Source organism: Homarus americanus, unplaced genomic scaffold (genome assembly GCF_018991925.1).
Source record: "Homarus americanus isolate GMGI-L3 unplaced genomic scaffold, GMGI_Hamer_2.0 scaffold39675, whole genome shotgun sequence".
Classification (NCBI taxonomy): Eukaryota; Metazoa; Arthropoda; class Malacostraca; order Decapoda; family Nephropidae; genus Homarus; species Homarus americanus.
The window spans coordinates 2,555,277-2,582,071 of NW_024736071.1; the positions used below are offsets into that span (position 1 = coordinate 2,555,277).

General features: G+C 40.1%; 1 protein-coding gene across 1 annotated transcript; it reads left to right on the forward strand.

The window, feature by feature from the left end:
- The first annotated feature begins 430 nt into the window (after positions 1–430).
- LOC121871679 lies at positions 431–9,590 on the forward strand. Its single transcript, XM_042374092.1, has 3 exons — positions 431–700; positions 2,498–2,813; positions 8,671–9,590. The coding sequence occupies exons 1-3, from the start codon at positions 537–539 to the stop codon at positions 8,860–8,862; spliced, it is 672 nt and encodes a 223-aa protein (XP_042230026.1). The 5' UTR covers positions 431–536; the 3' UTR covers positions 8,863–9,590.
- The last annotated feature ends 17,205 nt before the right edge of the window (positions 9,591–26,795 follow it).

Sequence of the window (26,795 nt, forward strand, 5' to 3'; positions counted from 1 at the left end):
GATGTACAGTGAAGTTGCTTCGCATTGGCCATTATTGACCTACTTCAGTTTCTTGTAATCTTAAGGTCCATAAAACATTAATAAACTTACAATGTAATTTGATATTTTTATACTACTTTATACAAGATGTGATGTGAAAGATTTTGTTACAACACGAGACAAGTCCACTAGTTTTTAAATGATTTAGAAATGACATTTAACATTAATTTGCATAGTAATTTTTGTAAGCGATATTGAAAACATGAAATACTTATTTAAGAAGCATAATACCTCATTAATGATCGGTGAATGACTTGAACGTCCGATATAGTTCAGATGCGCAGAGGCGGAAAAAATACTCGTGATTGGGACTAGCTGCTTATCATTTCTCATGGCTCAATATCACAGCGACTGGCTCGTGGGACTTCCCGCAGTCACTGCGACGTGACAGTGTCAGCCCAGAGGTCAGTCTGTTAAGGCGCCCGCGACTCTTAGTTGGTGTGCGTCGCGTACATTACCTCCCCACCTGTAAGACTTAAGTTAGAATTAGGCTCAATATGAAGATTTTTCATGGGAGATCTGTGATACTGTGCTTGTTGTTGTTGCTGCTGCCGCACGTACCCGGGGATATCACCTTTGATAAATACCGAAGAGCCCTGCACGTCGAGCAGAAGACAGTTAGCGGGGTATTTAGTCTCTTTACAGAGGCTGGATGGTTGAGGTTAGTGTCTCCTGATAGTTTTGATGTGTAAGACAAAACCCTTTTATCTAACGTCATTCATTGTATTTACTTAAAGTAAATACACAGTAAAATTATGCATACATACAGTATATTAGGTATGTATACAGTACACACACACACACATATATATATATATATATATATATATATATATATATATATATATATATATATATATATATATATATATATATATATATATATATATATATATATATATACAGAGGATGGTGAGACCAGGTCCACAATGGTCAGGTATTAGGTAATGACCCTACTAATCTTTAAATAGCACACAACGGTTGGTGGTCAGGTCAGATGGTCAGGTGACCCGGCCTTCTCACCTGGTCACAAATCTTCTTAATTACATAATTGTCCAGCTTGTACATGCCGTTACTCAAATTCATGTTGAATGCTTCGGTATGTTTAATAAGACTAGATTCTATGATGTTCCTACTATTAATTGAATTACATGGTAATATTGAGGAGGCATTATCCCAGTCCATCTGACCTGACCACCAACCGTTGTGTGCTATTTAAAGATTAGTAGGGTCATTACCTAATACCTGACCATTGTGGACCTGGTCTCACCCTCCTCTGTATATATACACCTTGATTTGTATTTCTCTCTCTAGTCTGTACTCACCCCTGAAGATGTGAACTACACGAAAGCGCTTGGGAACTTCGTGTTTTTTTCTTTCCTTGTGGTTATCAGCATATACCTAGATCACGCGCACCTACAGTGATTTACTTGCATATATATATATATATATATATATATATATATATATATATATATATATATATATATATATATATATATATATATATATATATATGTATATATGTATGTACAAACTGGACAATTTTGTAATTAAGAAGATTTGTAACCAGGTGAGAAGGTTGGCCCACCTTACCCTCTGACCTGACTACCAACCGTTGTGTGCTATTTAAAGATTAGTAGGGTCATTACCTAATACCTGACCATTGTGGACCTGATCTCACCCTCCTCTGTATATATATATACCTTGTTTTGTACTTCTCCTTAGTCTGTACTCACCCCTGAATTTCGTGTTTTCTTCTTTCCTTGTGGTTATCAGCATATATATATATATATATATATATATATATATATATATATATATATATATATATATATATATATATATATATATATATATATATATATATATATATATATATGGGTAATTCCAGCCGATGAGCGATAACTTCTGTGATTTTCTTTTGTTGTCAACTTCTGACTGGCCATAAACGATCATGAAGATCATAAAAATGCATATAAATAAATAGATGAATAAATGAGTAGTGTATGTGTGTGTGTTTGATGAACAGAAATTGCGATATAGTTCACGAATTAATTTCTTAAAAAATTATCCAATATTCAGTAGATTATAAATGTTGAGGAATTTTTCGATATACTCTTGAGGAACCATATGGAAAGAAAGGTAATAGTATAAAAGGAACAAAAATAAATATATATTAAATATATGACGGAATGGGTGAAAAGAAATTTACTAAGTGAATATATGGAAAGTTTTGTTAAAGAATATGAAAATATCTAAAGCTCAATATTTGGTCAGGTTGAAAGGAATACATCATACAATAACGATCTGACCAGAATATGGAACAATCATAAGTTACGAAGCTTTCATTAACGAAGTAATTTTTTTATGTATGTACAATGTACAGTATGTGCGTTTGTTCTTTTATTTGTTTTACAATACATCTTTAATCTCATTTCGACGAATCCTTCCACAGATGTTCTTCCATGTGTAGCAAGAATGGGTGTGTGTCGTGGTCCCTGGACAAAACTACTCGGGAGTGTCGGGTATACTCCATGCTCCATCCTTCACTTTCAACCCCATCTCCCTCCCTCAACACCTACTTTCCCGTGGGCTCAAATTCCGCCAGACTCGCTTTCAGATCCCAGAGCAGTGCTGGCTGGACCTGGAACGATGCCTTAGCAGCCTGTGAGTCTGTAGGAGTTACTCTGGCTTACATATCCGATCGGATCGAGGGACAGACGTTGATAACTAAATATGGGGTTAAAGCTCTCTACATCGGCCTCCACCAGGTAGGTTCTCTGTCCCACTGTTTTGTGGCCATATGCACTTGTGGTCCTGTTAATATTTTTGTTCATTAACGTATGCTCTATTATCAACTGGAGTGTATGAAACGTCTATAATCACCCCAGAAAATGCTCAACCTTATCCACAAATTTTTAGTTAAATTTCAATGAAACGAAGTGAGGAGCAATTAAATTATTTTCTTTCATCATTAAATCAATTTGTAAGTGAAACGTCTGTCTGCATTATCTATTCCACTTCCACAAACAGCTCTACTGTACATTACGTTGCGGTACGCCTATTCCACTGATATACCCGCGGGCCAAGTGCTCTTCCCTCTTTTTTTTTTTTTTTTTTTTTACAGGATTAGCCCACCAGGGCAGAGGTCAATGATCTACATCAGGGCCTGGGGGTGAAAATATAGTAATAATAATGATGATAATAATAATAAATGATAATAATAATTAATTTTGATTAATAAAAAAATAATATTAAATACAAATATGATATTATAGTAATAATAAAGGACCATTAATAAATCCAATATTAAAAAACAAAAACAGAAAGAAACAATACGGTCAGACGCCGGCGAGCTCACTGATAACGACAGAGAAATGAGCAATAATTTGAATAAATATTTTCCAACAGTTTTCACCACCGAAAATTTAAACATGATACCCGAGGCACCGACTCTATTCAGAGATAGTGAAGAAAACAAATTAAGCGAGATAGTAGTGACTAGTAACGATGTTAGTAAGCAAATAGACAAACTAAAGCCTAATAAGTCACCTGGTCCGGATGAGATATTTGCCAGAGTATTAAAGGAATGTAAGGAAGAGCTTAGTATTCCCTTAGCAAAGTTGTTTAACATGTCCTTAAAAACAGGTGTAGTACCAGAATTCTGGAGGATAGCGAATGTAATACCGATTTTCAAGTAGGGGGATAGATCACTATCCTCCAACTACCGCCCAATCAGTCTAACATCAATAGTAGGCAAATTACTGGAAGCAATCATTTCAAACTCTATTCGAAATCACCTGGAGAAGCACCGATTGATCAATGATTCCCAGCATGGCTTCACAAGCGGACGTTCTTGTCTAACAAATCTATTAACATTCTTTCCATCATTTTTCGAATCGGTGAACGAGGGGCACAATTATGATGTGGTATATCTCGACTTTAGCAAAGCCTTCGACAGAGTCCCTCACGAAAGATTAATTAGAAAGGTAGAAGCTCATGGCATCAAAGGTAACATCCTTAAATGGATTAGGGCGTGGTTACAGGACAGGAAACAGCGAGTGAGCATTAACGGCACTAAGTCCCATTGGAGCAACGTCACAAGTGGAGTTCCCCAAGGCTCAGTACTTGGACCATTATTATTTATTATATACATAAACGACATAGATATCGGCATAGACAGCAACATAAGTAAATTTGCTGATGACACTAAAATAGGACGTGTTATTAAATCTGACGAGGACTCAGCAAAACTACAGGAAGATTTAAACAAATTTTTCGAATGGTCTGAAAAATGGCAGATGAAATTCAACGTGGACAAATGTAAAGTACTCAGAATAGGAGATGTAAACAGGGAAACCAGATACCAGATGAACAACGATGCCATAGAGAAATCCGACTGCGAGAGAGATTTGGGAGTAATGATAAGTAGGAACCTTAAGCCAAGTAAACAATGTGTTTTTGCTCGTAACAAGGCTAATAAAGTACTTGGGTTCATACAAAGGAGTGTTAGTTACAAGACTAGCGAGGTCATCCTAAAACTGTATCTTGCTCTTGTGAGACCACACCTGGATTACGCAGTTCAGTTCTGGTCACCGTATTACAGAATGGATATAGAATCCTTGGAAAGAATTCAGAGGAGAATGACAAGACTAATCCCGGGCATTAGGAACCTTGAGTATAGAGACAGGTTAAAGCATCTTAATTTGCACTCCCTCGAGAGACGTAGAGCGAGGGGCGACCTGATAGAGGTGTACAAGTGGAAGGCAGGGCTAAACAAAGGGGACATTACAAAGGTACTCAAACTATCCAACCAGGAGCGAACTCGTAACAATGGTTTTAAATTAGACAAATTTAGATTTAGGCGGGAAATAGGTAAACACTGGTTTGGAAACAGAGTGGTGGATGAATGGAACAAGTTACCAAATATCATCATTAACTCGAATACGCTGAATAGCTTCAAACATAGGTTGGATGCTTATATGAGCAATAGGGGTTGGGTGTAAACGGGACTGCCCAGAATGGGCCAATAGGTCCGCTGCAGTTTCCTCCATTCTTATGTTCTTATGTTCTTAATATATGTAAGCTGTGTTGTCAAGTAAGAGAAACAATTGAGACCCTGCAACTGTGTGTAAATGAGACAAAAAGTCAGATCAACAACCTGGGACTTGGTCACACAAGAACATAAGAAAATAAGGAGTCAGCAATAGGCCGGTTGGCCTGTGCATGGCAGCTCCTGTCGAGAGTTACTACCACTCTCTATCATCCATGAATCTATGTAGCCTCCTTTTGAAACTTTCCAGAGTTCCCGCACTTACTACAAAGTTGCTAAGCTTGTTCCACTCGTCCACCACCCTATTTGTGAACCAGTTTCTTCCTATCTCCCTCCTAAACCTAAACTTATCCAACTTGAATCCGTTGCTCCGAGTCCTATCCTGCTCGGATATTATAAGAACTATATCTATATCCCCTTTATTGATTCCTTTCACCCACTTAAATACTTCTATCATATCTCCCCGCACTCTTCGTCTTTCTAGGGAATGCAAGTTAAGTTTCTTTAACCTATCCTGATATGGAAGGTTTCTAAGTCCCGAAATCATTTTTGTCATTCTTCGCTGCACCGACTCTAGTGAATTTATATCCATTCTATAATAGGGGTACCAGAACTGAACCGCATAATCGAGGTGCGGCCTGACTAGCGCAAGATATAGTTGCAATAAGACCTCTGCACTCTTGTTACTTACACTTCTAGATATAAAACCCAATACTCTGTTTGCCTTATTTTGAACATTAAAGCACTGTTTTCTAGGCCGTAGGTCCGGGCTTACAAGTTCCCCTAGGTCTCTTTCACAAGTCGACTTCTCTAGGTTGATGTTGTTAAGGCTGTATACATTATAAGTATTTGTTCTTCCAATATTAAGTTCGCTGCACTTGCTGGTGTTGAGTTTCATTTGCCATTTTTCAGACCACCCCTAAAGTATATTTAGATCCTCCTGTAATGCATTTGCACCCTGCCCTGAATTAATTTGCCGCCCTATTTTGGTGTCATCCGCAAACTTGCTTATGTCACTGCTGATCCCAGTATCTAGATCGTTTATGTAGATTATGAACAAGAGTGGGCCTAGTACTGACCTCTGGGGAACCCCACTGGTTACACGGCCCCACTCAGATTTTACACCATCTACGCTGACCCTCTGCGTCACAATTTTTGTGATACCATATGGCAGCAGGGTCTACCATTAGACAATAAATTATGCTTCCAATATCTTCCCAGGCAGTAGTACCTCCCTGTTTGATAGCTGCCTACTACCTATTACTTTATATTATTACACATTTCATCATAGGTACGAGTATTCCATGTGTATGTTATCACAACAGATTTTCGTCCATTTTTGTATGTAAGAACCTCTTAACTAACTCAGTAAATGCACTTATATCCCTTCTTTCTATCATATATTTTTCTAAATTCCTGAGATAAATCCTATTTCAATTATTTCCATTTCATTGTGTTCAATTATATAAAAAGACTTGTGTTTTGGAAGGTGAGATCTTCATACCCATGATAAGACGTCACTTCAAACACTTCTTCGTGAACATCCCACAATGCAATTTTTTACTGTTTTACCTGGCTCTAATGGCACTCCTATTCTTCTTTGCAATAATATTTATTTTCAATTTTTTTTGCTCTCAAACACTTCAAACAGGACCAAACACTTCAAAATTGGTGTATCAGTGCTCGTTCTTCTCTTTTCAAGGTGATCTGAGGTTCAGTTGGACTATTTCGCTTAAACACAAAATTTTCGGCTTGTCCTACATTCTTTAACTCCGTTGAAAGAAAATTCTTACCTTCCCTGTCCCATCACACACACTGGGATAATGTTACTCCGACTACACAGTTAGCACGGGTAATCCCCAAATGAGGTTCACATTGCTTAACAAAGACGATTGAACAGGCCAGACAGGTAAAGATCTTGTAACTAGGCTTAAACAACATAAATATAGTGTTAGGACAGGCCAGGAATCCAATGCTCAGTTTGTTCTTCTGAGGGATAATAAGCATTGCATTGACTGGGATAATGCCTCCTCAATATTACCTTGTAATTCAATTGACAGTAGGAACATTATAGAATCTAGTCTCATTAAACATACCGAAGCAGTCAACATGAATTTGAGTAATGGCATGTACAAACTGGACAATTTTGTAATTAAGAAGATTTGTAACCAGGTGAGAAGGTTGGGTCACCTTACCCTCTGACCTGACTACCGACCGTTGCGGTGCTTTTTAAAGATTAGTAGGGTCATTACCTAATACCTGACCATTGTGGACCTGATCTCACCCTCCTCTGTATATATACACCTTGTTTTGTACTTCTCCTTAGTCTGTACTCACCCCTGAAGATGTGAATTACACGAAAGCGCTTGGGAACTTCGTGTTTTCTTCTTTCCTTGTGGTTATCAGCAAATACCTAGATCACGCGCACCTACAGTGATTTACTTGCATATATATATATATATATATATATATATATATATATATATATATATATATATATATATATATATATATATATATATATATATATATATATATATATACACCCCATGTGCTTCTCTATGGCTTACTTCGCACCCGCTAAAGGTTCAGAATTTGATGCACGCAAATTCTTTCTTCCCTGTAATTTCTCTGGCCCATACCATTGAGTTAGCTTTTTCACAGCGCTTATGAAAACTTTAACAAACTTTCCCTAAACTCCGCTCAAAACAACTCATGAATTCACTTGTAATTTTCTTTCTGCATGCCAACAGATTGACGAGCCATGAAATCCATTATTCCATTTCTATTGATTTAAGCTTCCAAAACGCTTACAAATAATAACGTAGCTGACGTGGTCAACTATCCAACTCTATACAACCCCTTGCAATTTACTACACGCCACTTGTATTTTAATAGAGGAATTGATTTTATCAGGAAAGCTAATAGTGTGAGGTGTTCAGGCTTTTTGGAGGGTTTGACACACCCTGCCCCAGTAATCGTGAGCTGGAGACAGGTTTATTTTGTTCATGCTGTTGTTTGTTTTCCCTGCCCCGAGTCTTTTTGCACCCAACATAACAGAACTAACCATAAAAAAGTGTTACCATTACACTTGCGGCTCAGTGATTCTCTTTGACATATACTAACTACCAACACACATCGCACAATACTCTGCATTACCTCGAGCTATATATCTAGAATAAGAGTGTAACGCTATTGAGTATTTATTGTTATAGACGATAAACTTATTTTGCATGCTCATATTACTCTTATTATGATCGGAATTATATCAATTATTTATTTTAACGCCACCCTTATTGACGGTTGTCGTCCAAATGAATGATAAAGATGCCAATCTCTTTCCTTTTGTTTGTGTGTGTCTTATCGTGCAGAACATAAATATTAGGTCAAGAATTCTCATAGTTAACGTGAATACCTCCTTCAGGAAAACCAAGGTCATGCAGAAACATGAGGTTACTGATTGGCCGTGTGCAGACGATTAGCTTTCCTTGGTGTGCTACCACCCTTAATATGCAAAAGACACTATTGATACAGGTACGAAATACAAATTTTAATTTTAATTTTGCTCTTGCCAGGAAGGTGATGAGGAGGTGGACTGGCACGACATGTACGGCAACTTAGTGCAGAACCCTGACTGGAGGAGTGACCAACCTAACGATCCTGACGACACCCAGGACTGTGGTATCCTCTTCGATGACGGAGTCCAGGACAAGCGTTGCACTGAGGTCTTCGACGCCGTAGGCATCTGCACCAGCGCCACACCCTAACTTATACAGTACTCTGATCCAACCCATGACCAATGCATCCATGAGCCACTCACTAATGAGCCATGCGCTGGTGAGCCACGTACCTATGATCCACTCACTGATGATCCGTCCTACGTCATGTACGGATCCAAACCACGATTCACATTAACATCACCTACAAAATATAATTACACCTGTGATCCAGACTGTAACCGTATTACCACCTGAATTGTAGATATGCATACCTGCTACTCATAAAGCTGGAATGAAATTATCATAACAGTGACAAATCATCCTGATGAGAAGGACAAGAGAGTCAGAGACCAGCCACGGGTACTGATTTGACTGCAGCTTACCGTACTGTCAGGGTGGAATCTGTTTATAAACATTGAAAATGGCAAATGCTGAAATGGAAACCAAGTTTTTTCACAATGAGTTGATAGACACACGTATCGCATCTGTTTTGGAACTATAGCTGGAAAAGAAAGACACTGACACTCACAGACAGACACGTCATCAATAGAAATACTAAGGTGCTCAACCTTGGAACCCATGTAATATGCGTGTGATTAAAGTTTGAGGGCCCAGATTCACTAACCACTTACGGTCCCCGTAAGTCCCCACGATCACCCTTAAGGCTGAACAGGTGATTCAATAACAATTTATGGTGACCGTAACCCAACTTATCGTACATCAAAATTTACGGTGGTCACAGAGCATCCTTAAGCTTCCTCAAGGCGGAAAGAAGGTTACATAGAGTAAGTACCGTTTTCTCTACTACACAACTCGTACCACGACACACACACACACAGCTGCCAGAAGAACTTCAGGCGTCAGTAGTAAGAGTGAAGCGGTGAAGATGGAATTAATGATGGATTTTGCTCATGACCATGCACTCTGGGTGGGGTCAATCGCTGGTCAGAATTCCAACCCTGACCCTACGTAGAACAGGGTCGCATGTATATGGACTATTGAGATATATTGGTAGCCTTGTGCTTCTAGGATAGGAGTCTGTAAAATGCTACTCCGACCACATAGTTAGCAAGGGTTATCCCAGGCGGAGGCTTCCGTTGCATTGAAAATAAGACAAAGGAGCAGGCTTTGTGTGAAATACAACAATGCCTAGGATAGTTTTTGTTGCCTTTTGTGATGCCGTGGTAGCGCTCCCTGTTCACATATAGAGGTCCCGGGTTAGATTCCTGACTAGTGAGGTATTGTTTGTTTGTTTGTATATTGAAGTCTATGTGTATATATATATATATATATATATATATATATATATATATATATATATATATATATATATATATATATATATATATATATATATATATATATATATATATATATATATATATATATATATCTCACTCTCCTCTACTGTATATATTAGCCTTGTCAAGTATTTCTCCTTAGTCTGTACACACCCCTGAAGATGTAAATTACACGAAAGCGCTTGGGAACTTCTTGTTTTCTTGTGGTTATCAGCATATACTTGGATCACGTTGCACCTACAGTGATTTACTTGCACACAAAGCCTGTTCAACGAGCCTATGGCACCGTGAACCTCTAATGGGGACTACCCGTGCCTCTTAGGTGATCAAAGTAACGTTCTACCAAATCTGGCTTCGAAACAGGCTTTTTGTGAAATATAACAGAGTCTAGGACTTCTTTTAGTGTCCTGGTGGCCCAGAGGTAACGTTCCCGGTCACAGTCATAGGATCGTGGGTTCGAATCCTGGCGGGGTGAGGTGTTGATTATATGTAGAAGTCCGTGTGCTTTATTGGGCTAATAAAAAAAAAAAAAAAAAAAAATATATATATATATATATATATATATATATATATATATATTATTATTATTATTATTATTATGTATGCTGTGTTGTCAATAGTAGGTGAAACAATATGAGACCCTGCAATTGTGTGTAAATGAGACAGAAATTCAGATTAGCAGCCTGGGACTTGGAACAAAATTTTTGCGATACCCTATGACAGCAGGGTCTACTGAACGTATCTGTTAAGAATAATCTAAGCTGACAGGAAAACAAATGAAGAAGTAGTAAGATTATCCATCGCGATGTTGCCACTAATGCAGCCCAGGTAGTGACACAGATGCTAAATGTTCCCCAGGTGGAAAAAGACACAGAAAAATAGTTGCTGCAAAGGCTGTGTCTCAACTATTGGAATTATTGCAAATAAAATCTGGAGCTGTTGGCATGTGTTTCGACGCTTCTACTGCGAAAACTGGAAAACACTTTAGAATTTGTATATTGCTGGGAGGAGGTATTTTGGGGCGGCCACTTCTCTGGTTGGCTTATCTACACCGTATGTTGGAGGTGCTCCTGTCTGATGCCTTAAGGATCTGTTTCAGCCCATCATCTGGACCTGATATTCAAGGTTTCAAGAGGTCTAAGTATGATTTGCCAAAACTTCAGCCACTATCAGGGCATTGATAACCTAGCAACTGACCAACAGTAATAAACAGCTACGAGAGGACTACCTAGAATTCTTGCAGCTTACAGGTCGCTCCACTGGTTTAACAGTTGCAGTTAGTATAAGGAAACCTGAAGCCATCTATCAGGCATGGTGGATTCTACAGCCTTAAAATTGAACTGCTTTTTGAAGGCAACGCAAACAACGTTCTCATTATGCCACGAGGGTTACAAGCAATGCATCGGTCCAACCACTTTATGCACTACTTCTGCATTGAATCCTAACCAAACCAAAATATCTTGTACACCTCACGCTATAGTAGCACAAAGGTAACATTATGCTCACAGAAATATTTTTCTTCAGTAAATTAAAATTAAAATTAACTTTAGATTACTTGTCACAAATGTCGTATTGACATTAACCCTTATAGTGGGGCAGCTAAATGCAATTTGTCAAGAGAATCATGCAAATGGTGATACAAGCGCCAAATTTGGCATAATAATTCTCAAATGGTTACTAGACAAGTCTGCCTCATTGGCCATTTGAAAATCCAAGATGGCGGCCATTTTTAAAGATGGCAGCCATATTGACCTTCAAAAGTTGATTTTTCTTATAAAAACTGATGTAATTGGTCAGTCTGAGTGATCTTGGTGTCGATATGTATGTTTTCAAGCATGTTCAGATGATTTTTTATAGTTTTAAGTCCACTGTAGCATTTTTATCCACATAATATAACACTTTTATTAAAAACAAAAAATACTAAAAAAAGTACTCTCTTAGCACTGGTTCCTGTGACTTCTCCTGACAGTACATCTTTGTGCATTTACTGCTGTTCACATATGCAGCTGCAAAGTGCTGTGCAGGAAAGTCCAGAGCGAGCATTTGCATCTCTGGTTGCAGTCCTTCTTACACTAATATATGGTCAGCTCCTGACAGCATGTCGTAATCGGGGGAAGAGTCGTCCAACGTATCTCCTATGCTTCTCCCTTCTGCGTCCATCCCCAGTTATTAGGACTGCTGGTTTCTGGATTGGAGATTGTTGCCTGGTCCCAGAAGACACCAGCCTGGTAGGCAACCCGGTTTGCATGGTGTTCATGAGGGCTGCCTGGGTTGGTGGAATAGAGGTCATATGGTCTCTGATTGCGGGAAAAAGAGATTTAGTCTTGCCTCATCTACCCAATGGCTGCACTAGATCTGTCGTACATGAGGACAACAAATCTTCCAGCTTCTGCAGGTCAACATCAGCAACTGTTGTTGGACATTGGCTGGGTGGTGAATGTTTCTGAAACGTCATCACAGACATTCCATGTATGCCATGCAGATTTCTTTCCTTTTCCCACGGAAGCCAGACACAACGTCACAGCCAATGAAAGCATGAAAGTATAGGATCCACTAGCTTTCTTAGGCCCTATCGCAGAAACTTCACATCATGAACTGGAATCCATCGACATTTGGCTCCTTGGCCAAAGGCCATCCATATATTATCTAGACCAGCTCCTGTAGTGATGGCATTATAGATACTGCTAGAGCGACCACGTCAGTGTCAATATGGCTTTGATGTTGGACTTGCTACCTTCCATGGCTGCATCCTAGCATGCACAAATATTCGTGTGTCTGCTTCCTCATGACAGCATGGAGCCACAGCTTCTAGGGACTTCTCTGTGTTGCTAATGGCATCTTCTCCCTTTGTCCACAACCACCGTGCTTGTCGTCACGTGCTTCACACATTTTCTTCGCGAAAAAATGGAATAGTTCTCTGTCTTGTTTATGTCATCTCGCAAGAAAGCTTCTCAGTTTTGGGAGTCTCTTACTGGTTCCTGTAACTCTTCTCCTGATCCCTGTCCTCGTTTCGACCTGGCTTCACACTTCAGACTTGACTTTTTTTGTGCACATCAAACACTACATCCACCCTATTGTAATTGGCACCATAAATTCCCACTTTGGGAGGATATCTTCTCTGGCATAGGCATCAAAAAGCCTTTGAGGTGGGCGGAGACAGGGCATTGATCAATGCTAAGACATCTATGATGATAGCATCTCCCATGTGGATTCTCTCTAGCATTCACTTGTTGCTTTGGGGTCTCTGACCATTCATTGGTATCTTGCTACTGCTGCTCTCCTCTGTAGCAACTGCATGAGTTCGCCTTTTTCTGACTCTATTTAACTTTGTGATGCTGGGGCAGAGTGCAACTCTCATGATACTGTGCCTTGTTTATCCTCAAGGTCTCCTTTATCCCATCATGCTTCAACAAGTCTTGCAGGGTCAAGCGATTGGCAGTGCATTTATTGAATGAAATAAGGAATATTCCTTGCTTACTTAAGCTCCTTGTAGCAAATCATCTCAGCACGGCAGGATTTGTATGTGGAGACTTAAAATCTTCCTTCTTATCCTGTTGACAAAGACAACACTTTTGCCCAGTCAGTGAGGAATGATCTGTTGGTAGATTTTGTATCATAACTATTTTGATCTTCCAGGGCCCGAGGGTTTATCAACACACCCACCCTGATAGGCACTTTCTTGTATGGGATACATCTGGGTTGTACGCACGCCCCTACACCCTGGTCCGATCGTTCATCAGTGTCGTTAGTCCCGTGCGATCTGTACACCATCCAGATAACTAAAACCCCGTTACATCGCTTGGCTCGGCTCTCCGCGCTGGCATCCTGTCAATTCAGGTGCGGCTGCTGGTGGTGGGGTTGGTTAAGCAGCATTTGGGACACTAAGCTGTTGCAGTATGACATGCTTTTTCTTAGCTGACACTGAACCCCATGCTGGGTTGCACAGCAGTGATGTCACCAGTGTGCTCTCGTAGTGCCCGACAATCACTCCCTCACATGCAGAGACTCTCTGCATGCTACCCTCACCTAGTTGGAAAATGATAAACCAGTACATAAAACCAGTCGTAAATAAGACAAATATATATCTGAGAGTATCAGAAATATAAAAAAAATCATCTGGGCATGCTTTAAAACATACATTTCGACACTAAGATCATTTAGATTAACCAACTACATCAATTTCTATAAAAGAAAATCATCTTTCGAAGGTCAATTTGGCAGCCATCTTGAAAAATGGTCGCCATCTTGGATTTCCAAATGGCCTATCAGGCAGATTTGACAAGTAGCCTAGGGTATGATCATGCTAAATTTCATGTTTGTATCACCATTTGCACGATTTTTCCATTATCCGCTCTACTATTAGTTACGTTCTCTTGCATGGTGACCTAATGACACGTCTCATGCTACTGCCTTCAAACAGTCCAAAAAGAAACATGTTTCATCGTTTGCTGTCAAACTTCAAAGGTATTGGTCCCATACATCCGGGCAATCTCTAACACTTGCCCTTGTTTGGAAAATATTTATTTGGTTATTTTAAAATTAAATTTGAACTAATGGATAATGATTAATGAAACTATCTTAGGTATTGATATATATATATATATATATATATATATATATATATATATATATATATATATATATATATATATATATATATATATATATATATATATATATATATGCAAGTAAATCACTGTAGTTGCAAGGTGATAATCAAGGAGTTTCAGCTTGTAATTTCAGGGTGAGTACAGTCTGTACTCACCCTGAATATGGAATTACACGAAAGCGCTTTGGGAACTTCTGTGTTTTTCTTTCCTTGATTATATATATATATATATATATATATATATATATATATATATATATATATATATATATATATATATATATATATATATATATATATATATATATATATATATATATACCCCTCAGATGTTTGTTCATCTGAGGGATAATAAGCATTGCATTGACTGGGATAATGCCTCCTCAATATTACCTTGTAATTTAATTGACAGTAGGAACATTATAGAATCTAGTCTCATTAATCATACCGAAGCAGTCAACATGAATTTGAGTAATGGCATGTACAAACTGGACAATTTTGTAATTAAGAAGATTTGTAACCAGGTGAGAAGGTTGTATATATATATACTGTATACATAAGCTCTCTCTCAGTCTTTATAATTCAGTTGTCTCTGAAGATGTTTTGAATAAAGACGAAAGCTAAAGTTCTCCATTGCTTCCCTTTTCCCTGTGTGATTTCTTTATCAATATATATATATATATATATATATATATATATATATATATATATATATATATATATATATATATATATATATATATATATATATATATATATATATATATATATATATATATATATATATATATATATATATATATATATATATATATATATATATATATATATATATATATATATATATATATACATACTATTACTACTACTTTGCTATCACTCTTTCCCTCTGAATCGAGTATGACGATCATCCAACAATGATACTATGATTTGAGTTATAAGGGATGTCACTAGGTTGGTGAGTTTTGAGGTGACTTAAGAGGACGATACGGGACCCCCAGGGTCGTCCACATTCATTGCACATGTGGAGGGCTGCATCTAGTGCCGGAGGGACGGTGGCAGAGTCTTTCGACATTGGCGCTTGTCTGCCTCGGTTTCCAGTCGGGCTAACTCGAAAGTATTGACACATTCTCGTGTGGTGCTCCTCCAAGCTTTACGATGTGAAGTAATCGGCTCCTAGGTGAGGAGGTCGACTTGGCACTTATTCAGTCTTAAGACTATCCTTATACCTTTTCAATTGCCCGCAGGCGTTACGGTTACTATGCGTTAGGTGAGTGTAAAGTAGCTGCTTTGGCAGTCTACTGTCGTTCATGCGGGTAACATGGCCAGTCCAACGTAGCAGTTCATGGATAATGGTAGCCTCGATGCTCCTACAGCTGGTGTTAGCAAGAATACTGGCATTTGTTCTCTTGTCTTTTCAGCGAATTCGGAGGATGGAACGTAGACTAAGTTGGTGAAAGGTTTTAAGTACCTTGAGGTGCCTCCTGTATGTAACCCTTGTCTCACTGTCATTTAGCAGAGTGGGGAGGACCACTGCTCGATATACGTGCAGCTTTGTATATAATTTCAGCTCCCAACAGCTGAAGACACGGTTTCGGAGTCTGTAAAGGCTTGAGATGCACATCTGATCCGGTGCTGAATCTCTTTATCGATGTCTGCGGTGGTGGACAAGTGGGAGCCGAGATCCCGAAAGTGGGTAACATTAGACAGGGTACTACCGTTAAGTTAGAGGGATGGTGAAGGTGCGTTTGAACCTGGGGCAGGTTGAAAGATAATCTGAGTCTTAGGTACATTCACCTCAACGCCGACGTGTGCATACGCATCTGCATAGGTGTTTAGGATCTCCTGTAGGTCGTGTTCAGTGTGAGCAACAAAGGTTAGGACGTGTGCATTCTGAAGTTCAGTAATGGAAGCTGCCGACACCTTTTTTCTTGCCTGGAGTCGTCTTATGTTGAAAAGATCGCCTCCACCCGGTACTCAATGTTCACCCCGCCAGCTAAATTGGCACTGGCACGAGTAAGGAAAGCAGCCAAGAAAATGGAAAAGAGAGTTGGTGCCAGTACACATCCTTGTTTAATCACTGTTTGGATGGGGAAGAACTTAGACTGGGTGCCGTTTTGCAGGACACTGCCGTTCATGGCATCTTGGAGTTGCCTCACACTGGATGAAGTTTGGTGGTCAGCCAAAACGGCTGAGGGTTCACCAGAAGGCTTCCTTGTCGACCGAGTTGCAGGCCTTGATTAGGTCGATGAAAGTCATGTACAGGTCACGACGCTGTTCTCAGCACTTTTCCTGTATCTGGCGGGCAACAATGATCATGTCAGAGGTGCCACGTGATAGTCTAAAACCACATTGAGATTCTGGGAGGAAGTTTTCCACCTCAGGAAGGAGTCTGTTTAGGAGGACTCGGGCGATAATCTTACCAGCTATGGAGAGCAGCGAGATCCCACGGAGGTTGCCACAGTCTGACCGGTCCCCCTTGTTATTATAAATAATGACAATATAAGCATCTTGAAGAGCTTGGGGGATTTCCTCCTTTTCCCATTTATTTTCCAGGAGAGAGTGGAGACGGCTGGCAAGCAGAGGTCCTCCTGCTTTATACAACTCTGCCGGGATTCCATTAGGCCCTGAGGCTTTGTTATATTTCATCTGCTTGATGGCAGTAACTATCTCATCCAGGGATGGAGAATAGGTGAGGTGGGTCAGCTGTGGATGCTGAGGGACCGGTTGAGTAGTCAGGACATCCACATCGGTGTTTCGGTTGAGCAATGAATGGTAGTTCTCTTTCCAGCGCTGAAGGAGGCCTTTGTCGTCTTTAATTATGAAGTTACCGTCAGATGAGTGGAGGGGGGCTGCGCCACGAGTGGCTGGCCCATAAAATGTTTTAATGGAATTGAAAAATTCGTGCATCCTGTGCTGATCTGCATGTTTTCGTATTTCACATGCTATATTTTTAAGCCATTTATTCTTTAGAATGCGAAGTTCACTCTCGGCTGCCGCTTTCTTCTTGCGGAAGATATCAGCTTTGATCCGAGACTGAGGGTTGTTGTGCCAGTCAGTAAAAGCAGCACGTTTATCATCGATGAGTACTTTGATTGCCGGGTCATTTTCATCAAACCAGTCCTGGTGTATTCATTTCATCTGTCCGAGGGTCTCTCTGCAGGATTTTGTCATAACAGTGTCGAGAGTATTTCATTGAGCACTGGGATTCGCGTTGTTTGCTATTGGTTTGTTTATCAGCCCATGCTCGTGCTGCTCTCTTGTAGCATGTGCTACTGCTGGGTCCTCCAGTCGTTTAGTATTAAAACCTCTTCTGAAGGCTTGCTGCCTTCTCTGTTTTGGGGCAACGTGAAGTGAGAGCTTGGCTCTGACAAGTCGGTGATCAGTGTCACAGTGGTCTGAGCCACACATGGCACGGGTGATGAGGACATCTCGGCGATTTCATTCTCTGACAATGATGCAGTCAATGAGATGCCAGTGTCTGGATCGTGGGTGTTGCCATGAACCCTTGAAGTTGTCGGCCAGCCGAAACAAGGTATTGGTGATAGTAAGGCTGTGCGCAGTACACTTGATGAGGAGGAGTAGGCCGTTGTCAATACACTTGCCTAGTCCATTTCTCCCTATGTTTCCCTGCCAAATGCTAGCATCTCTGCCAACTCTGTCATTAAAGTCGCCAAGGAGCACAACCGCGTCTTCTCTGGGGATGGAGGTTAGCACTTTGTCAATGTCGGAGTAAAAGGCCTCCTTGATGTCATCCTTTGCATCCAGTGTTGGGGCGTATGCACTGATGAAAAAGGAATGACGCGGGTGATTCTGTGGGAATCTTAGTGTCATGAAGCGTTCGTTGATCGCAATAGGCATTTCGTTTAGCCTGTGTAGGATATGTTAGCGGATGGCAAAGACAACTCCATAAAAGCTGTTTCTCTCTGCAGCACGCTTACCTTCCAGAAGGTATAGCCAGACCCCCGTTCTGTGAGCTGGCCCTCATCTGGGAGCCGGGACTCACTGTTGGCTGCCTTGTCGATGTTACAATTAGCCAGCTCTTTTGCCACAAGGGCAGTTCTTCTTTCATTTGTGCCAGTATCCAGATGGGTCCTGACATTCCATGCAGCGATAATAAGAGGTTGTTTGTGATTTTGACTGTTTTCGACTGTATAAAGATGACCTTACTGGGTGCGATTGTCCAGTCAGGTTGGATTTTTAAGCAGGCTATGTCTAGGGTACCTTTTCTAGCCCCCTCCCCATGTGGAGTGAGCGGAGTGGCTACTGGAATTGGCTGCTCAGTCACACAGACAGGACCAGATTACACTGCTGCCGAGATCCCATTACATAAACGACCATCTTATCTGTGACGCCCATGTTTAGAGTCATCTCTGCCTGTCGCCACTCGTCTTTCGCCGTAGGACTTTTGGGGGTACATTATTGGGGTTTTGATGATGATGAGAGGTATGATGAAGTGGATTATGGCTGCGGGTGAGTATGTTTATGTGGCGAGGCAGGAGCTCATGCTGCAACCACACATCTTGGCTCTCCCTTTTCCAGATCCAGTGGTGCAAGTGTGGCAACGACTGGGGAGAGGGAGAGTTGCAGTGGACTGTAGATAGCCCAGTTTGTTGGGTTTCGCCTTAGTAGCCTGTCCATAAGGCATTGCCTTTGTTCACCGGTGTTTTCGTTGGGTTTCCACGGTAGTCACCTCTTCCGACTATACCGCCGTTGGGGTCTTGTTGGAGCTCTGTAAGCATGTTTGCCTGATGCTGGTCTCCACAGCAGATTTTCCGTTCGGGGTTTATTCCCCGTAGCCTTGTATCTACCAAGGTTAATCTGCAAGGCAGCAGGGCAATGGCTAGTAGGCGCCAGAACGTGTCCAAATGCCAGTGGTCCTATGCGCCGTCTTTCTGCGGCCCACTGCTAAACCGAGATCCCCTGCTGGTCTGGCCTGGGCCCACGAGGCGCCCAGTTATCTTGTTGCCACAAGGATACATACATACATACATAGTTACGCGTGTCAAAAGGGTAACGCTCGTAACAGACAAAAAATTAAGGTATTTAAAAAGAATTACAATATATGGATCTTAAATTTGTATCGTGAACAACTCCAACTACAGTGTAATGTATGTATTGAAGGTAACCCCTTTTAATAAATGAATATTTGATGATTGGAGTAAAGAAACTTAAATAAATGTATAACTATATTTACAAATGCTTACCACTAATAACAAAGGCAAAGTAAATCACATGATCATACTAGATTACTTTAAGGTTGCCAATGTCACTGACAACTGAATCGATACACGATTCAAGAACAAAAATACATAAAAGACTAAATACATACAACAATAAATACAGCCAGCCAGCCTCAAAATGAATACCATAAGTACAGTCAGAAACCATATTCTCTGACCAACTAGGTTGAGCGGGAGGTGAGGATAGGGTGGTGTTTCTGGTCGGCGGCGCACTGTGATGGCCCTGTGGCCAGACACAGGTTGAACAGGCGAGGCGATAGTTCGACAAAAGTATGCAGGAGAGTTCCAGCTGGGCACCGCGGCCAGAACCAGGGTAGCCAGTACGTCTCCATAAGAATATTTGATGTTAATGATATTGGTATTAAAAATTATACTGATCAAGTTAATGATGTAGGTGTAAGAAAATCCTCTTTTTAGTCAGTTGTTCTTTACCATTTCAGCATAAACATTAATGTCTTAATAAAATGATAAACCAAAGTTGTACAAACTGAAACAACAATAATTTATATTTCAACAAGTAATATTGACAACTAATTTGTCCTTTAAAACTGATGTTAGGAGTAATATCACAATCAGTGTGGTGATTAATGCGATGGTGTTTGTGATGATGGTGTTTCTCTGTGTGGTGAGTGTGATGATGGTGCTTCTCTGTGTGGTGAGTGTGATGATGGTGCTTCTCTGTGTGGCGAGTGTGATGATGGTGCTTCTCTGTGTGGTGAGTGTGATGATGGTACTTCTGTGTGGTGAGTGTGATGATGGTGCTTCTCTTTGATATATCTCATGTCTTATGGAGCCTCTGTATCACATAGGCTTTTGTATAGTGACATTATTAACAACTAATTACAAGAATTTACTAACTTTATTGTACAATATTTTTAAAACAGCATAAAAAATTTTCGTTTGTTCTGTGTGAGTCACTTCATGACACTCTCTAATTATTTCCCTGCTGGCCATAGAATAATGATGGACCACTGCTGTGTATCACATCATTACCTTGTCCCCATGGCAAGTTATATGCATGTGTTGTCAAAAAATTTAAACACGTTGTATGTATATTATGTATGTTGTATGTATACCATGTATGTACTCTATATATACACATTATTTCTCTAGTCAGTAGTGTGTGGCAATGCCCGTTTCATGTCACCACACGCTTAGATAAATGTGCCTGGCGACATCTGGAAGCTGCTAATGTACCATTTACCACATGTCGCCTGAGAGGTCAGAGTGAGGTCAGTGACCCGATAGGAGAGTAGGGACTACCTGCGCGTGTAAGCGTACCCTTGTATATTTCCGTTAATAACCTACAGAACTCTACAGGTGTTTATGTTCGCCCCTGTAGTTAGAACCAAGTACCCCGAACATCTCCACACGTCATGACAGGATATTTCTACCACACGCCACCTTCTCTCCTATTCCCTTCCCCCTGTTCTTGTTTCTCAGCCACTCGTGTGTGTGTGTGTGTGTGTGTGTGTGTGTGTGTGTGTGTGTGTGTGTGTGTCCACTAAATAGGGATAATGGGATAATCTTTTTTCATTGTTATGACAATGTAAATTAAGTTGCATATGAAAAAAAATTGATGTTTCATAATGCGACGTCGTTTACAATCATAATATATTCAAATTATATATACCTAAAGCAGGTTACGTTATATTTCGTTACATATCATTACGTTACGTACGTTACGTTACGTTTTGTATGAAGCTGTTCATTTATATGTATTATTACAAGTAAAAAATCATAAATATTATATTGGATTGTCGGCCATTAACTTAGTAAAACTTTTGTATTGACCAACACATGATGCCTTAATGAGCCTCAAGACATTGGTGCTCATTATAGAACATCCAGTTCTTACTGTAAGGCTGCTTTAATTCTCTTGACTCTGTTGTACACAACCGACTTGGATGTTCCCACGGGTGTAGATGTGAACCAATAGCCTCCAGGCTGCTGGCACGCCGAACAACAATGACGGTCATTAAAATTTTGATTACATAGGCCGAAAGAAATAATTACGAAATACTACTGGCATGTATTGGCAAGGGCAGCCCAGAACCTTCAGGAACTCCGCCGAGTGGGTCCCATAGGCCACCCTTCTTGGCCAATCTCCTTAGGCGCAGAGGCAGCTGAGGGTCTTCAGGACTCCGCCGAGAGGGCCAGAACAGCCGCCCTCGCCCCCAAGGAGTGATGCTAGCGAAGGTCCCGCTGGACCCCCGTGTAAGTTTGAGACTTTTCCTCTATTTCTCTCTAAGACTGAGAGAGGCAACACTGGCTTGTGACGCCAAGAGTATCAACTGTCATATCTTGATATATTTATAACTTATTCTAACGTAGCGTCTACAACACACCGAGGCTTTGGTGTTTGTTTCTGCGAGTGAAGGAGATATAGTGAGTCAACCTGAGACGTTAGCCAGCTGGTGCACAAGTTTGGACTTACAACCACAAGTACCCACAACTTACATGAAGTATACAGGTATACGGTCCTCAGTAGCTTTTTGCCAGATTCTTCACTTTCTGGTATAAACAATATTAACATTATTCGCCACTGCTTAAAGGTGTGATGCTTGATGTTCAGAGTTTAATATTTATAGACAGGCAGCCTAATGAGGTGATGACCTTCACGGCCAGCAGGAGTTGTACTGACAGCCCAACGATGTGTTCAGTGTATCAGAGAATTGTGTCAGTTAACAAAGCATGACACTTGGCCTGTTGCTGTACTATGACAACATTATGTCGTGTGGGACATTATCAGAGTACTCCTGTGTTGGCCTAAGCAGACATATTCTAAAACTGCTGCTATATCCTTTTAGCATCGGTCAGTGGACATGTTTATGGTCCATTAGACATAACATATAACTGATTTACTTCACGTTTGTGGGAGCAGTAAAAGTAACATTATATTCAAAGTAAAGGGGAGGTATGACCTGAACGACTGGTGACGAGTATTCAAGGGTATATGATGCTCTGTGTGTTCGTGTGTGTGTTGACACTCTGTGAGCCGCCGACCAGTAAGGACACCCTGGTCTCACCTACCGCTCGACATGAGTGGGCCAGTAATTATGGTTTCTGACTGTACATCACCCGATTGACCGAAGACAGAAGTCAACTGACAACACAGGCCAGTCTGAAGGTCCGGAGGTTACCAAAGCTTGTTTCCTAACTAAAAGCCGGCTCTTGAACTTGTTTTGGGGATTACTGGCCACTTCGCCGTAGGCTATTTCGGCCGAAGCTGTTTGTTTGCAGAGTCATTTTCCTTTGGACTTCTTCCTTTTTTTCTTTTTACTTTTCATTTGCCATTCTTCTTCTTGGTCTTGTTCTGGTATATTCTCGTAAACGTCTATAAACGGTGTTAATGTTAGTCTTAAAATATCGTTTTCTTTGGTCTTGTTTAATTCTGGCTTCTTTTCTGTGGTCTTATTGGGGTCTTGATTCTTCTTTTCTTCGGTCTTCACTACAAGGAGAGCCTCCTTGTAGCTCAGTTTTTTCTTGCTTCACAGCTTAGCCACCCTACACTCCTCCCTCCACTTGGGACACTCCCGGTCGGAGGAGGAATGAGGGCCACCACAAGCTGCGCATTTCTTGGCGGCCGCCGAGCAGTTGGTGTCCTGGTGCCCGGGTGTCCTGCAACTGCAACAGACCTCCCGAGCACGACACTTCCCCGCTAGATGGCTGTACCTCTGGCATTTGTAACATCTTGTTGGTCTTTCATACGGTCTTACTGAGATGTTCTCCCATCCCAGCAAAACGGTGCTTGGTAGCTTCTTGGGGTAGCCAACCAGTGCATTTGCACTGGTCAGCTTCTGTAGTATTGAGAGCTGGTCTCCGATCAGCTCTGCCAGTTCTTCTTTTTCAAGGTGTTCTATCTCGGTGTGGGAGATGACTCCCAACACCAAGTTGTCCTCTGTGAAAGCTTCCTCTAGTATCTGAAACTCGTTGATTTCTGTTATGTTGGCTATTTGCTGGGCCTGTCCCCATTCCGCGAAGGTGACGATAAGGCCACCACTCGCTCTGCGGACGACCCTTGTCACCCCCCTGATTCCTAAGGAGTCAAAAGACTTCCTTAGGACAAGGAGGTTTAGTTGCTTGCGCTAAGGGCATGTGACTGGGTACAGTCTTACGACCTTCGCCTGGTCACAGGTCAGCATCGTCAGGTTCACGCAGTACCTCCGGAGCAGAGAAGATCTTGCCTCGTCGAGGTGCAGTTCACAGATGAGCCGGCTGTATTTTTTGTATTGTATTGGGGATTGCTGGCCACTTCGCCTTTGGGCCGGTGCCGGCTGTGAAACCCTGGGCTTTATATAGGTTGCTGACTGAGCAGACTGACCCTAACATCGTACTTCAACCAACGTCTCATTGTTCATGTTATTAGTGTTACTGACTATAATATTGTAACTATTCACACACGAAAACAAAACAAATTAATTCTAGTCTGGAAAAATATAAAACTATACAATATATATTTAACAAGAATACATACTCATTTACAGTACGTCTGGCAGGGGTATACATTTCATTTAGTAATTGGTTGTTAATGATAGTTCTATCCTACGTTGCACGTAACCATACACACACACACACACAGATATATATATATATATATATATATATATATATATATATATATATATATATATATATATATATATATATATATATATATATATATCTTGATAAAATCACACGGGAAAATGGAAACAACGGAGTACCTTAGCTTTCGTCTTTATTCAAGACATCTTCAGAGGCAACTGGATTACATGGACAGAGAGAGGCTTAAATATACAGGGTGACCTAAAAACATGAGGTCAGGTCATAATGATGACATCCACTAATCCCCACACCAACACACACGTAGAGGAGCTTAAGAGAAGGGTGGTGACGTGACTAGCCAGGTCAGGTCAGAAAAAAGGGACCCACAAAATAACTATCATACATCTAGATCAAAGGTTTTCAAAGCATTTTTAACCTTGGGCCACTGACAAATAAATTTATGTAACATATTATCAGTTTTGAACTGACCATCACTAAGGTTTATTGATTTTAATTCCTTAATCAAACTAGCTTCAACCAGAAGTCTTTCTGTGACACAAGATGATTTGAATACTTCTAAGCTTTTTTCCCAAGCAATGGGGTGATTATTATTCCTAACATGAACGAACAAGGCACTGCTTTCAGATGCAGTTCTGATATTATACTTATGTTGTTTGATTCTGAGCTGCAGTGTTTTTCCTGTCTGACCTACATAATTACAATTGCATTTGCTACATGGAATACAATAAACACTTCCATTTACATTCAAACATGGGCTATTCCTTATTAACATATTGGTAATGGTTGAGTCATACTTGAAAACAACATTAATATTTAGAAGCTTGAGGGACCGAACTAACGGGACAAATTCATTACGATAGGGCAGTCAAAATATTCTTAAGTGTAGGAACTTGTCTGGTTTGAGAGGAATGAAAGGATTTTTTAGCCCTTTTAAAACAACGATCAACAAACACAGAAGGGTACCCGAGTTTCTGTGCAATAGAACGAATGTGTTTCAATTCATCGTCAATAAATTCAGAGTCACAAATACGCAGACATCTTAAAAACATACAGAAAAAACTGACATTTTGGTAGACTCAAGGTGATTCGATAAAAAGTGAATGAAACTGTCTACCTGTGTGTCTATATACCTGTGGATTTATCATATATATATATATATATATATATATATATATATATATATATATATATATATATATATATATATATATATATATATATATATATATATATATATATATACATTGAAATTATTTACTCCAACTTTGTTGGGTCAACAAAATAATTTTCTTTCAGTTATTATTTTAACTAGTTCTACAGTACAGTATATCTAACTGCTGCCATGCCGACATAACTTCCTGCCTCGTGAGGTTATAATGTGTAGTGAGGATAGAGGTTAGATAACAATTTAAGGCAAATTCAGAACTGTATAGAACCTCACAGACTATGATTATATAAGATTTTAACCATAAGATCCATTCGTAAACAAAAAATTAGTGTTCCCGATAAATAATTTATCATATTTATGTAATTATGTTAATACCCAGATATCAATTATGGAGGTAGTTAATCAGGTGGGTAATTACATATAACTATACTAATACAAATATTTACAAAAACATACAGTAAGGAAAAGTACACAACAGTTAAAAGTAATAAATGTACAAAGGAATATCAAATAAATACGGTGATGGTTTTGACTGAGGAAGCGCATGTAATAAATAGTAAGATTACTGTCCAGGAATAAGGAAGTGTAAAAAAAAAAAATACACAAGCTAACGCACACAATTAGGACACAGATTTGTCTTATGGCTATCAATTTCCTAGACTCAAAATAGATAAGTACACAAGAAACTAGCGCATGTTAGCTGCACCGTGATTGAAGATACGCCTGAGATCGCCGCTACAACTGAGGACGAAGTGAGTGACAAGGACGGAGTGAGAGAACTAAGTTGACGGGGTGTGGGAGGCCTAATATATATATCCTTGGAGTTGACGTCAGATTTTTGTTTCTCAAATGAGATTAGTTAACTGATGGCGACAACCGACGTTTCCAGAAGTTGGTGAAACAAGCGAGGCGGAAGGCGGAGCTTACCCAAAGTTCTAGAAATTTCTACGAGAGTAGCAAGTGAGTGAGGGAAACTTTACAAATATTATTACTGCACTTCAACATCTAAGGTTTTTAAACACTTAACCAGGTTAGTAATTTGCTCTAGTCCATCGACAATAAAGAATTATGAGAAACAGACTCACAAAGAATGAAAAACTCACTCCAAGAAA